The sequence below is a fragment of the Mustela erminea genome, chromosome 8 (assembly GCF_009829155.1).
Source record: "Mustela erminea isolate mMusErm1 chromosome 8, mMusErm1.Pri, whole genome shotgun sequence".
NCBI lineage: Eukaryota > Metazoa > Chordata > Mammalia > Carnivora > Mustelidae > Mustela > Mustela erminea.
The window spans coordinates 17,293,369-17,305,518 of record NC_045621.1 but is presented as its reverse complement, the minus strand read 5'-3'; the positions used below and the strand labels follow the sequence as shown (position 1 = coordinate 17,305,518).

General features: G+C 37.5%; 1 protein-coding gene across 2 annotated transcripts in view; it reads left to right on the top strand.

Annotated features, from left to right (window-relative positions):
• Positions 1–11,731, top strand: part of NDUFS1 (NADH:ubiquinone oxidoreductase core subunit S1) — a 31,271-nt gene extending 19,540 nt beyond the window's left edge. For both annotated transcript variants that reach the window (XM_032354540.1, XM_032354541.1), the window contains exons 15-19: positions 4,865–5,019; positions 7,186–7,361; positions 7,929–8,063; positions 8,157–8,229; positions 9,839–11,731. In XM_032354540.1, the coding sequence (XP_032210431.1) occupies positions 4,865–5,019; positions 7,186–7,361; positions 7,929–8,063; positions 8,157–8,229; positions 9,839–9,930 (631 nt within the window). In that variant the 3' untranslated portion in view covers positions 9,931–11,731. The remainder of the gene's footprint in view (positions 1–4,864; positions 5,020–7,185; positions 7,362–7,928; positions 8,064–8,156; positions 8,230–9,838) is intronic.
• The last annotated feature ends 419 nt before the right edge of the window (positions 11,732–12,150 follow it).

The following is a 12,150-nucleotide window of genomic DNA, read 5'->3' as shown; positions in this document are numbered from 1 at the left end:
CCTGCTGCTCCCTGCTTGTTTCTCTTTCTCTATCTCTCTAACAAATAAAATCTTAAAAAAATTTTTTTTTTAATTTTCTATTTTTTATTAACAGAATGTATTATTAGCCCCAGAGGTACAGATCTGTGAATCATCAGGCTTGCACACTTCATAGCACTCACCATAGCATATACCCTCCCCAATGCTCATAACCCCATAACAAGTAAAATCTTTAAAAAAAAAAAGAAAAAAGAAAAAAGAAATGTTGTAACAGTTTTACCTTAGTAAATAAGTTTTCCCATTTCCCGTAATCCTTTCTACCTTTAGACTTATTTTTATGGAGGTGCCTGGGTAGCACAGTCATTTAAGCGTCTGCCTTCAGCTCAGGTTATGATCCCAGGGTCCTGGGATCAAGCCCCTCATTAGGCTCCCTGCTCAATAGAAAGTCTGTTTCTCCCTCTCCCTCTGCCTATTTCCCCACCTCTCTCTCTCAAATAAATAAAATCTTTTTTAAAAATTATTATTTTTCAGATTTAAGGATTGAGGCTAAGTACTTTTAAATGTGATAGGCAAATTTTTTAAATTTACAAGTATTTGAATACTTTTTTTTTTTTTAAGATTTATTTATTTATTTGACAGAGACAGTGAGAGAGGGAACACAAACGGGAGTGGGAGAGGGAGAAGCAGGCCTCCTGCTGAGCAGGGAGCCTGATGGGGGCTCCATTCTGAGCCAAAGGCGGACGCTTAACACTGAGCCACCCAGGAACCCCGAATACTTTTTTTTTTTTTTAAGATTTTATTTATTTGAGAGAGAAAGAGCACAAGTGGGGGCAGGGGCAGAGAAAGAGGCAAACTCCCCACTGAGCAGGAAGCCTAATGCAGGACTTAGTCCCAGAACCCTAGGGTCATGAACTGAGTCAAAGGCAGACACTTAACCAACTGAGCCACCCAGGTGCCCTTGAATAAATTCTTAAACATTAATTTCAGTTTTGGTGTTATGTTTCTCTTTGATTGGTTTAACTTGGCCTTATAGATCGTTATGTAAAACATTTTTTAAAACTTTATAGTTTTTAGGTAGAGTTTATTTGCATTGATCGCCTCTGGATCCTTTCTAGCCACAATTTTTATGTATTTTTAGTTCACTTTCGCATCTGTGTCTTTATTTATACAGTTTTGTTTTTCTGAATGGGTACCCAAATTAATAACTTTATAAAAATTCCCAATTGTCTAATATTTTATTTCTGATTCCTTCTCACAGATGACTACTTGGGTGGTACAAAGACGATAGTCTTTTTTCCTTTAATACTGAGTATTTTTGCATCCTTCTTTCATTTAATTTTTTTATTCTTAAGATTTTGTTTGTTCATTTGACAGAGAGAGACACAACGAGAGAGAGAACACAAGAAGGGGGAATGGAGGAGGGAGAAGCAGGCTTCTTGCTGAGCAGGGAGCCCAGTGCGGGGCTCAATCCCAACCCTGGGATCGTGACCTGAGCTGAAGGCAGACACTTGACGACTAAGCTACCCAAGTGCCCCATTTTCATTCGCTATTTTAGAGAGGATCTAATGTATTCTCAGTTCTGTCACTGAGGATGACCTGACTTTGTAAATGTGTCAGTGTCAGCCTGCACACCCTTTGGGTTCTTATTTTTGGTGTTAAAATTTAAAATTCTGTCAGATTTTAAGTAGGTGACACTCAGATGTCATTACTTTACCTGGGAATATCATAGATACTCTCCATTATCAAATTGAAATGTTTTGATTTTTTTTTTTTTTCTTTTAAGCTCAGAAAAGGTTATTGCTTTACTTTTACTTAGTTCTTTGCTCTCATGCAGAAACTTGTTTTGTTATGCATTGATAGGCCTTCAGACTTTTGGCTCTTCTCTCATAATTTTTCTCATATCCTTTTTTTCTGGGTTTAGTGAAAATTTCTTAAACTATGTTCCATCATTTTGTGAGTTTTCTTTCTGGAGAGCATGACATTGTTACAATTTTTAGTTTATTAGCCTTGTTTGCCATTTCATTCTTACAAGATTTCTTTTTTATGAAAGTTCATGTTAGTTTATTAGGACTTTTTTTTTTTTTTAAAGGTTTTATTTATTTATTTGACAGACAGAGATCACAAGTAGGCAGAGAGGCAGGCAGCGGGGTGGGAAGCAGGCTTCCCAATGAGCAGAGAACCCGCTTGGGGGCTCGATCCCAGAATACTGGGACCATCACCTGAGCTGAAGGCAGAGGCTTTAACCCACTGAGCCACCCAGGCGCCCCAGGACTTTTTTTTTTTTTTTTTTAAGATTTTTTTTAAATTTATTTATTTGACAGATAGAGATCACAGGTAGTCACAGAGAAAGAGAGAGAAGAGGAAGCAGGTTCCCTGCTGAGCAGAGAGTCCGATGCGGGGCTCGATCCCAGGACCCTGGGACCATGACCTGAGCCGAAGGCAGAGGCTTTAACCCACTGAGCCACCCAGGCGCCCCTTTTTTTAAAGATTTTATTTATTCATTTACTTGAGAGAGAGAGAGAGGGTGTGTGAGCAGGGGGAGAAGCAGAGGGAGAGCGATAAGCAGACTCCGCTCTGAGAGCATAGCCTGACCTGGGGCTCGATCCCACAAACCTGAGATCATGACCTGAGACGAAACCAAGAGTCAACACTCAATGAACTGAGCCATCCAGATGCCCCAGGACATACCTTTTATTGTAAAGGCAGACTTAAGCATACTCAATTTGTTTTCTAGGATGAGGTGGACTGTTTTATAAGTTAATGTGAGTCTCTGCACAAATCTCTGAGAGAGACATGTCAAGACTTAAACTGAGGGAAATTAAGGGAAAAAAACCACTGGGGCAGAGGGATTTGTTTTGCAATTGGGAAGTATGAGCCCTCCAGTTTTATTCACTGTTATATGATAGGTTTGGTTATTCTGGGTTCTTCGCATTCCATATGAATTCTAGGATCAGCTTGTCCATTTCTGTAAACTATTCATCTGTGATTTGTGATGGGATCATACTGAATTTGTAAGCTCAGTTGGGGAGTATTGCCATCGTAACAGTATTAAGTCCTCTCATCCGTGAACTTGGGATGTCTTTCCATTTAGTAAGTTCTTTAATTTCTTTCAAAGTTGTTTTGCAGTTTTCTTTATATAAATCTATGTTGTTACTTTTTTTTTTTTTTTTTAAAGATTTTATTTATTTATTTGACAGAGAGAAATCACAAGTAGATGGAGAGGCAGGCAGAGAGAGAGAGAGGGAAGCAGGCTCCCTGCTGAGCAGAGAGCCCAATGCGGGACTCGATCCCAGGACCCTGAGATCATGACCTGAGCCGAAGGCAGCGGCTTAACCCACTGAGCCACCCAGGCGCCCTGTTGTTACTTTTTTTAAAAAAGCATTTTATGCTTTTGATGTTATCCAGAGTTTGACAGAGTAACAGCATCTAGTAGGAGTTGGTTTGACCTGCTCTTTTCTCCTAAAAAATAGGTAAAACACCAACTTGCTTTATATAAAGTAGGTCCTCAGAATGGCTATTTCTAGAAAGTTAGCAATAGCGAACTGCACCACACTCCCAGTTCAGAGTATAGTTATTCCAGACTCCTTTTTTTTTTTTTTTTTTAAGATTTTATTTATTTATTTGACAGACAGAGATCACATGTAGGCAGAGAGGCGGGCAGAGAGAGAGAGGAAGGGAAGCAGGCTCCCTGCTGAGCAGAGAGCCTGATGCGGGGCTTGATCCTGGGACCCTGAGATCATGACCTGAGCCGAAGGCAGAGGCTTTAACCCACTGAGCCACCCAGGCACCCCTTATTTTTATTTTTCTTAAGATTTTACTTATTTATTTGAGATAGAGAGAGAGAGATAGCGAGCATGAGCGGGCTGAAGGGCAGAGTGAGAAGCAGACCCCCACTGAGCAGGGAGCCTGATGCAGGGCTCAATTCCAGAACACCAGGATCATGACCTGAGTCAAAGGGAGACGCTTAACCGACTAAGGCACTAGGTGCCTCCAGACCTCATTTTAAAGGATTATTTTCTACTTATAAGAGTAATATATGCTCATAGAACACGTATGTACTAATTTTACTCTTCTTTTCAAATTACAGTTTTATGACCAGTGTTTTAATTTCTCCCTTTTGGTTTTCAAAATCATATGACTTTGCTCTAATGACTGTTTTTGCCTTACATTTTATATCTTGCTGTAAGAATCAATTTAGGACAATTTCAATTGGCATAAAGTTTCCAGAATTACTCTATTAACCATTATCTTATGAAGTGAGGTGTCTGAGTGGCTTAGTTGGTTAAGCATCTGACTCTTGATTTTGGCTCAGGTCATAATGTCATGGTCATGAGATTGAGCCCTGCGTCAGGCTCTATGCTGGGCATGCAGCCTGCTTAGGATTCTCTCTCACCCTGTCCCTTTGCCCCTCCCCCCCAAATAATAAATAACAAATAAGTAAATATTTCATGAAGACAGTGTTCTGCGCATCTTCTTTCTTTGTTTCCCACCCTTAAAACTCAAATACTGGGGGCGCCTGGGTGGCTCAGTGGGTTAAGCCGCTGCCTTCGGTTCAGGTCATGATCTCAGGGTCCTGGGATCGGGCCCCACATCGGGCTTTCTGCTCAGCCGGTAGCCTGCTTCCCTTCCTCTCTCTCTGCCCGCCTCTCTGCCTACTTGTGATCTCTCACTGTCAAATAAATAAATAAAATATTTAAAAAAAAAAAAAAACTCAAATACTGCTATTTTTAGTTTTGACATCTATTTTAAAATGGGTTAAGAAGATGAGGTAAGGTCTTTGTCAGCACTGAATAGAAAAGGGATTAAGTGTCATTTCAAGGGTCACATTTAATTTTTTATAATGATAACACTGCAGGTGTGCTAAAAATCCGTAATTGTTTTACAGGATTGCAAGCCAAGTAGCTGCTTTGGACCTTGGCTATAAACCTGGGGTGGAAGCAATTCGCAAGAACCCTCCCAAAGTGCTGTTTCTCCTGGGAGCAGATGGAGGTTGTATCACTCGACAGGATTTGCCAAAGGATTGTTTCATTATTTATCAAGGTAAGTAGCATCTGTGACACTAGAAACAGAAAAGAATCCTACATTGTGTAGATTAGAAACTGTATGGCAATACATTTAGTCAAATGAATATTTTCCATTCAGGAGTTTTACACACACACACACACACACACACACACACACCTACCTTAGTATTTTTTAAACTAAATCATGGGTTTTATTAGTTATATAGCTGATAGTACTGTTAAGAATTTACCTGGTGGGGCGCCTGCATGGCTCAGTCAGTTTTAGGCATCTGCCTTCGTGGCTCATGTCATGATTCCAGAGTGCTGGGATCGAGCCCCACATCGGGCTCCCTGCTCAGAGGGAGCCTGTTCCTCCCCTTCCCTCTGCCCCCGTCCAAATACAGGGAGACTCTCAAATAAATAAACAAAATCTAAGGGAAAAAAATAAGAATGATTACCTGATGATATTTGATAACAAAGATTGAGAAGAAACCTAAATGCCCCAGTAATAGGAATGGTTAAATAACGATTTATTTATACAGTTAAATGTTATGTAACATTAAAATTCAACTTTTCAAAGACTATTTGGCATTATTATATAATCAGAGGAAAGCACTTTTACATAAATGGTAGAAAGTTTTAAAATAATGAATGCAGGGTACCTGGGTGGCTCAGTGGGTTAAAGTTTCTGCCTTTGGGTCAGGTCCTGATCCCAGGGTCCTGGGATCGAGCCTTGCGTCAGGCTCTCTGCTTAGCAGGGAGCCTGCTTCTCCCTCTCTCCCTGCCTGCCTCTCTGCCTACTTGTGATCTCTGTCTGTCAAATAAATAAAAAATAAAATCTTTTAAAGAAAAAAAGAAGAAAAATATATTTGATAGTACTTCTCCAGGTGTTTTGTGTTTGACTCCTTTTCTTGAACTCTCACTCATTGTAAATATAATCAAATTTCCTTAGAATAAATGGAGTCCAGAATAATCCTGGATATTTTACAGAGAAAAGTATTACATAACTCTCCACTTCATTTTATACAAACACCATAAATTTGTAATAGGCTTTTTATTGCTGTGGCACATAAAGAGCATTATATAATATTTGTACCTTTTTGTGTGATAAAGTTAAAGCAAAATGCATAATTTGCATCTGGTTCCTAGTCCTCTCCAGAAATAATCATTGATGATGGTTTTGGAAATGTATGCTTCATATATTTTTCTGTTATATATGAAAATGTATACAAATGAGATTAGACTTCATATATTCTCTAACTTTCTTTCATCCAACTCAAGGTTTTCTTTTCCTTCTAACAGTTTTGTTAAACTATTAAAATTTTCATTATACTATCTCCGCCTTTCATTATACTGTTTTCTATAATATCCTATTTATGTTCTTTTTGGGATTACCACTGTCATTCCTGTTCCACATTTTTTGTTCCTCCACCATTTCAGTCTATTTTACTGAATTTCTCTAACATACATCCGAGCATTTCCACTTTGTAATCAGCAAGAGAAATAATATACCTAGTTGCCCATGATACATGTTTGTATGATATTATACATATTTCTGTATTTACAAAAGATAATCTGGGGGGCATCTGGGTGGCTCAGTCATTAAGATTCTGCCTTCAGCTTAGGTCATGATCCCAGGGTCCTGGGATGGAGCCCAAGCCCTGCATCAGGCTCCCTGCTCAGCGGGGAGCCTGCTACTCCCTTTGTTACTCCCTTTCCCACTTCACCTGCTTGTGTTCCTTCTCTCACTGTGTCTCTCTCTCTTAAAAAAAAAAAAAAAATTCTGTGAAGATAGCAAATGCTTATCAGTAATTTTCTTTGGGAAGGGAGTAAAATTGTGGGCAAGGTGGGCTTTTTATTACAAAATTTTTTTTTATGTTCTATATGTTATAATTTTGTAAACACTTTTGTAAGTCTTTTTTTTTTTTTTTTTTTTTTTTTTACAGAGAGGGAGGGAACACAGGCAAGGGGAGTGGGAGAGGGAGAAGCAGGCTCCCCGCTCTGCGGAGCAGGGAGCCTGACGCAGAGCTCCATCCCAAGACCCCGGGATCATGACCTGAGCCAAAGGAAGACACTTGACGCCTGAGCCACCCCAACACTTTTGTATTCTTAATGGGATTTAAAAAGGATATCCGATGTTCATGTATGAAACCTAATCACTTTTTTGCTAAAATATAGTTTGCCATTTTCCATCTTTTCTCAGGACATCATGGTGACGTCGGCGCTCCAATAGCTGATGTTATTCTCCCAGGCGCTGCTTACACAGAGAAGTCAGCGACTTATGTCAATACTGAGGGCCGAGCCCAGCAGACTAAAGTAGCAGTGACACCTCCTGGCTTGGCAAGAGAAGACTGGAAAATTCTAAGAGCCCTCTCTGAGGTATTTGTTCTAAGTGATGCTGCTAATGGGATGTCTGCCTTGTTAGCTTGTCAAAATGATTTTCAGAGTCAGGGAGGATGCACATACCTCTAATGTGCAGAGGTAATTTGAGTAACCTCTTTAAGACAGTTGTATTCAGAAAATGGGTGTTAGATATTGGTGGTTTTATTTTTGGCTTGTATTTTTCCTAAAAACACTTATTTTAACTCTTTTATTATTAAAAAAAAAAGCACGAGATTTAAAATAATATATAGTTTTCTGTAAACTTTGTATATGATCAATATTGGGTTAGCAAAAACATTCAGATTTAGCATAGCATTATCTCTTTATTCATTTATTTCATACTAAATCTAATTTCTGAAGAGAAATTACTAATGTACTGACAGTTCCTTATGAATTAGAATTTTTGACAGTTGTGTTTTCCACTTAATCACTTAATGTACATGCAGATGGGTACCAATAGAATTTACACTAGCACATTATTTCAGGATAGTAGCAGTTAAGTATGATTTGAATTTTTTCAAGTACTAAAGCTTTATGTCGATTCTGAGGACCTCATATTTATAGATTGCAGGTATGACTCTTCCGTATGATACTCTGGATCAAGTAAGGAACAGACTGGAAGAAGTCTCTCCTAATCTTGTCCGATATGATGATGTCGAAGGAGCCAATTATTTCCAACAAGCAAATGAGCTCTCCAAGGTAAAAATTTGCCTGTGTTCAGTTTTCATACTAGCATATTCTCTGATGTTAGTTTTCAGTTACATTATTGACCTCATAATCCTTTTTTGGCAGCTAGTGAACCAGCAGCTTCTTGCTGATCCGCTTGTTCCACCTCAGCTAACAATAAAAGACTTCTACATGACAGGTATGCGTGCGCTAGCGTTGACGCCGGATATAAGGGAGGGACAGAATAAGATCACCTAATTTAGCATTATGATTCCAACCTGCTTATGACAATATTTGATATTTTCTATTTAATTTTTGAAGACTTTGAAACATCAGAAGTAATGTAATTTATATTTTATTTTCTTTTTTTTTTTTAAGATTTTATTTTGCAATTTATATTTTCTGATTTGACTCTAAATTTCTTTTCTTTCTGAAATGTCAGCAGATTTTAAGTATAAAATTTACTGTTGTGTATAAAGTCACCATATAGCAATTTAGGGAGAATTTTTTTTAAGTGACAGCTGTGAAGGTTTTTCTGAGAATTACAGTAGAAACATCAAAACACTTAAATGTAAAGTATGTTAAAGAGTGCTTCTGATGGACATTGTTAGGGATGCTTTTAAGGAATGTGGACTTACTGAAACTTGTTTACTGAAGATCTTGCATTTGCTATAATGTGATATAACAGTTGATATATAACATCTGTGTTCTGAGCTGGTTGACAGATGATTTTAAATAATATTCTATCCAAAAGCAGATGGTATATTTAAAAAATTTTTAAGCTTATTAATCTAAGATTATTTTGGGTTTTTTTTTAGTTATGTTATAAAACTTGTTTATTGTAGAATACATACCTAAGCCCAACGAGGAAAAAATAGTTACTATGATCCCCTTATCCAGAAATAACTTCTTTTATTTTCTTAACATTTTGTCATATAGGAATATAACATATATATTTTAAAAAAAGATACGATTATTCATTTATTGGGGGGGAGGGGTTGACAGCTTCATTGAAATACCATTTACAGGGTCGCCTGGGTGGCTCAGTGGGTTAAAGCCTCTGCCTTCGGCTCAGGTCATGATCTCAGGGTCCTGAGATCAAGACCTCAGCAGGGAGCCTGCTTCCCCTTCTCTCTCTGCCTGCCTCTCTGTCTACTTGTGATCTCTCTCTCTCTCTCTCTGTCAAATAAATAAATAAAATATTAAAAAAAAAAAAAGAAATAGCATTTATACACCATAAAATTCACTGAATTCAGTGGATTTTATTTATTTTTTTGTTATTTTTTTAAAGATGTTATTTGAGAGTGAGAGAGTGCATTCACGCACATATAGGAGTGGGGAGAAAGGGCAGAAGCAGAGGGAGAAGCAGACTCCCTACTGAGCAGGGAGCCCAACATGGGGCTAGATTCTAGGACCTGGGGATCATGACCTGAGCCGACTGGGCCACCCAGGCACCCTTAGATTCAGTGGATTATAGTACACATACTATTTTATAAACTTTCTTTCAGTAACAGTATTGTGTGCATATTTGTCCTATCTTCAGTACTTCTCTATAATAATTGTAATGGTTGTATACTGGCATATTGTAGAGCTGTATATAATTATTTAATCATTCCTAGGAGTACTTACTAAAACCATTTAGCATAGAAGCATATTTTCTGGATTTGTTGTTCTCACATTAGATACCATTGACATAGAATTTTACAGTCTTTTGTTGTTGTTCCTGAATACGTGTAACAAGAAAGTTATACTGTGTGCTTATTTAAAAATTGTGCTATCAAAATGCACATTTTCTTAATATCTTTCAGACTCAATTAGCAGAGCCTCACAGACAATGGCCAAATGTGTCAAAGCTGTCACGGAGGGTGCCCAGGCGGTAGAGGAACCATCCATATGCTGAAACTTCTGCAGGAGCCCCATTTTCTTACAGATAACTAATGGACAGTTATGTTGGAGTGATCTGCTACAGGTTTATCTCTTTAAAAAATAATCTGAATGGTGTAATACTCAAGGTTGTACCTTGCTTATTTAAAAATGATGCTGCAGTTATCAGTGAACTTTGAGGTTTCCAAGACATATATGTATTGTGTGTGAACATCGTTAAATTGTTCAATAAACAGTGTATACAGATGCTCTTTCACATAAAAGTATTGGCAATCTTTGTGACACATAAAAAGAAAATTCTTAAAATATGAGTTTTTGTTTATTTTCATTGATATTTATGTTTGTAAAAATGGATGAAAGAAGAAGAGCTTCCATCAGAACCCTCTGGCTTCTAGTGCTCAAGGAGGGATTTGAGCATTCTGTCAAGCTGGGTAAATAGAAAAAAATATGTGTAACGTAATCACACATCAGATATGTATCTTGGACAGCTGTAACGAATAATAATCATAATAATGATAGGTAATGATTATTCAGCTTTTTCTATGTGCTGGGCACTCTGGTTGTACATGCATTATCTTGTTGTGTCCTTGCTACAACTCTGTGAGGTAGCGCTATCTCATTTTACAGACGAAGACCCTGAAGCCTGGGGATATTTGGTAGCTTGCCCAAGGTCACAGAAAAATAGTTAAGGACTCTAGTGTGGTTCTCTCTGACTCCAAAGCTCATTGTTCTTACCTGCTACACATAATTCCCTCCATTAATACAGATCTTGGGTTGTTATTTCTAAGAATTAGCAATGAGAAGGTTAATGGATAGTACATCTTCATGTTTTCTCTTGAATCTGTTCATATGTCACGGTGATTTATGTGAAATTCTTTGTATAAGAGATTATCACACCCGCACCACGGGAGTGATGGACTTAAGGGACATAATGTAGGTCTTTGTTGATATTCCATATTCATTATATTGACCATCTGCAATTTTTAGGTCCACTAAATTACTCCAGTAATAGAAGACAAAACTAACAGCTTTTATAATTTTCAGTTGTCAAAACAAAATGGAGGTAAAATCTTATAATTAATCAGGAGATAATTTAAAGCCATATTAAATGTTTTTCAAAAGCTATGGTCAGAATCCTAATCCTTTTGTTCTATAACTCTTATTCTTGCTTTCCCTAAAGACTTAGCCCAATTATAGGATGTGATATTCTTGATACAACAATAAGATTTTTCAAATAGTAGTATGTCTTTGATGCTTTATCTTCAAAAAGATAAATTGTACAGATTGTCACCTGCAAATTTTCTCCAAACTGTTTATTTTTTCATTAGAGATACATTATGAAGTATATTTTGCTTAAAGTACTTAAAATTCTAAGTTGCCTGAAATTGTACAAATTCTTTCTGAAAGTCTTTGAATTCAGTACAAACTTTCTGTCCCCTCTACTTTCTTTACCCCTTAGCACTGTAGCTGACCTCAAGGGGCCATATGCTGCCAGTTTTGTATTCTACATGATAATTTTCAGGGAATGTGTGTAGACTTCATAGGCCTGTTGGTGAGGGAATATTGTGTTCAAATGGAGAAAAGGTGATTATATGACCAAGATGGTTCACAATCTTTGGGCTGCCATCTAGGCAACGTGTGTTGAACTTGTAGTTCTATAAAGAATACCTTGTCTGGGTTAAGTAATGCTCAGTAAAATTGGCTGGTTTTTACATAAAATAAACATGAAAGTCTGTCTAATGAAGCACTTATTAATCCTATAAAACTAAATATTAAGGTTATTGTGAACATAAACATTAAAGGTGGTTTCTAGGGGGAAAAAAAGCTTTCTGAAGAAGAGCCCCCAAATAGAAAAAAATACATAAAGGTGAGAATAACCTGGCTGATAGAATTATCATTCTAAGTAATAAAACAATGAGAAAGTTACAGAGCTCAAGGGCCAGGTTCCTTTGGGTGAAGAAGGCAATGTGGAAATGCCCTCTCATTTAAAGCGGACCTAAATATGTATCACTAAAGTTTTAAGTACATTATGTCTAATTTTCACAAAAACCCTGCAAACAATATGTATTGAGACCTAAGAAATACCAAGTAATTTGCCTAAAGCTGCAGCGTTAGAGACAAAGGCAAGGGAGTTTAATCAGAGATATTTGATTGTCCCATGTTGCTTCAAATAGAAACCTCTCGGACAGCTATGAAAATTGAGTAGATGTGCAAGAGAGATTTTAATACCTAAGCT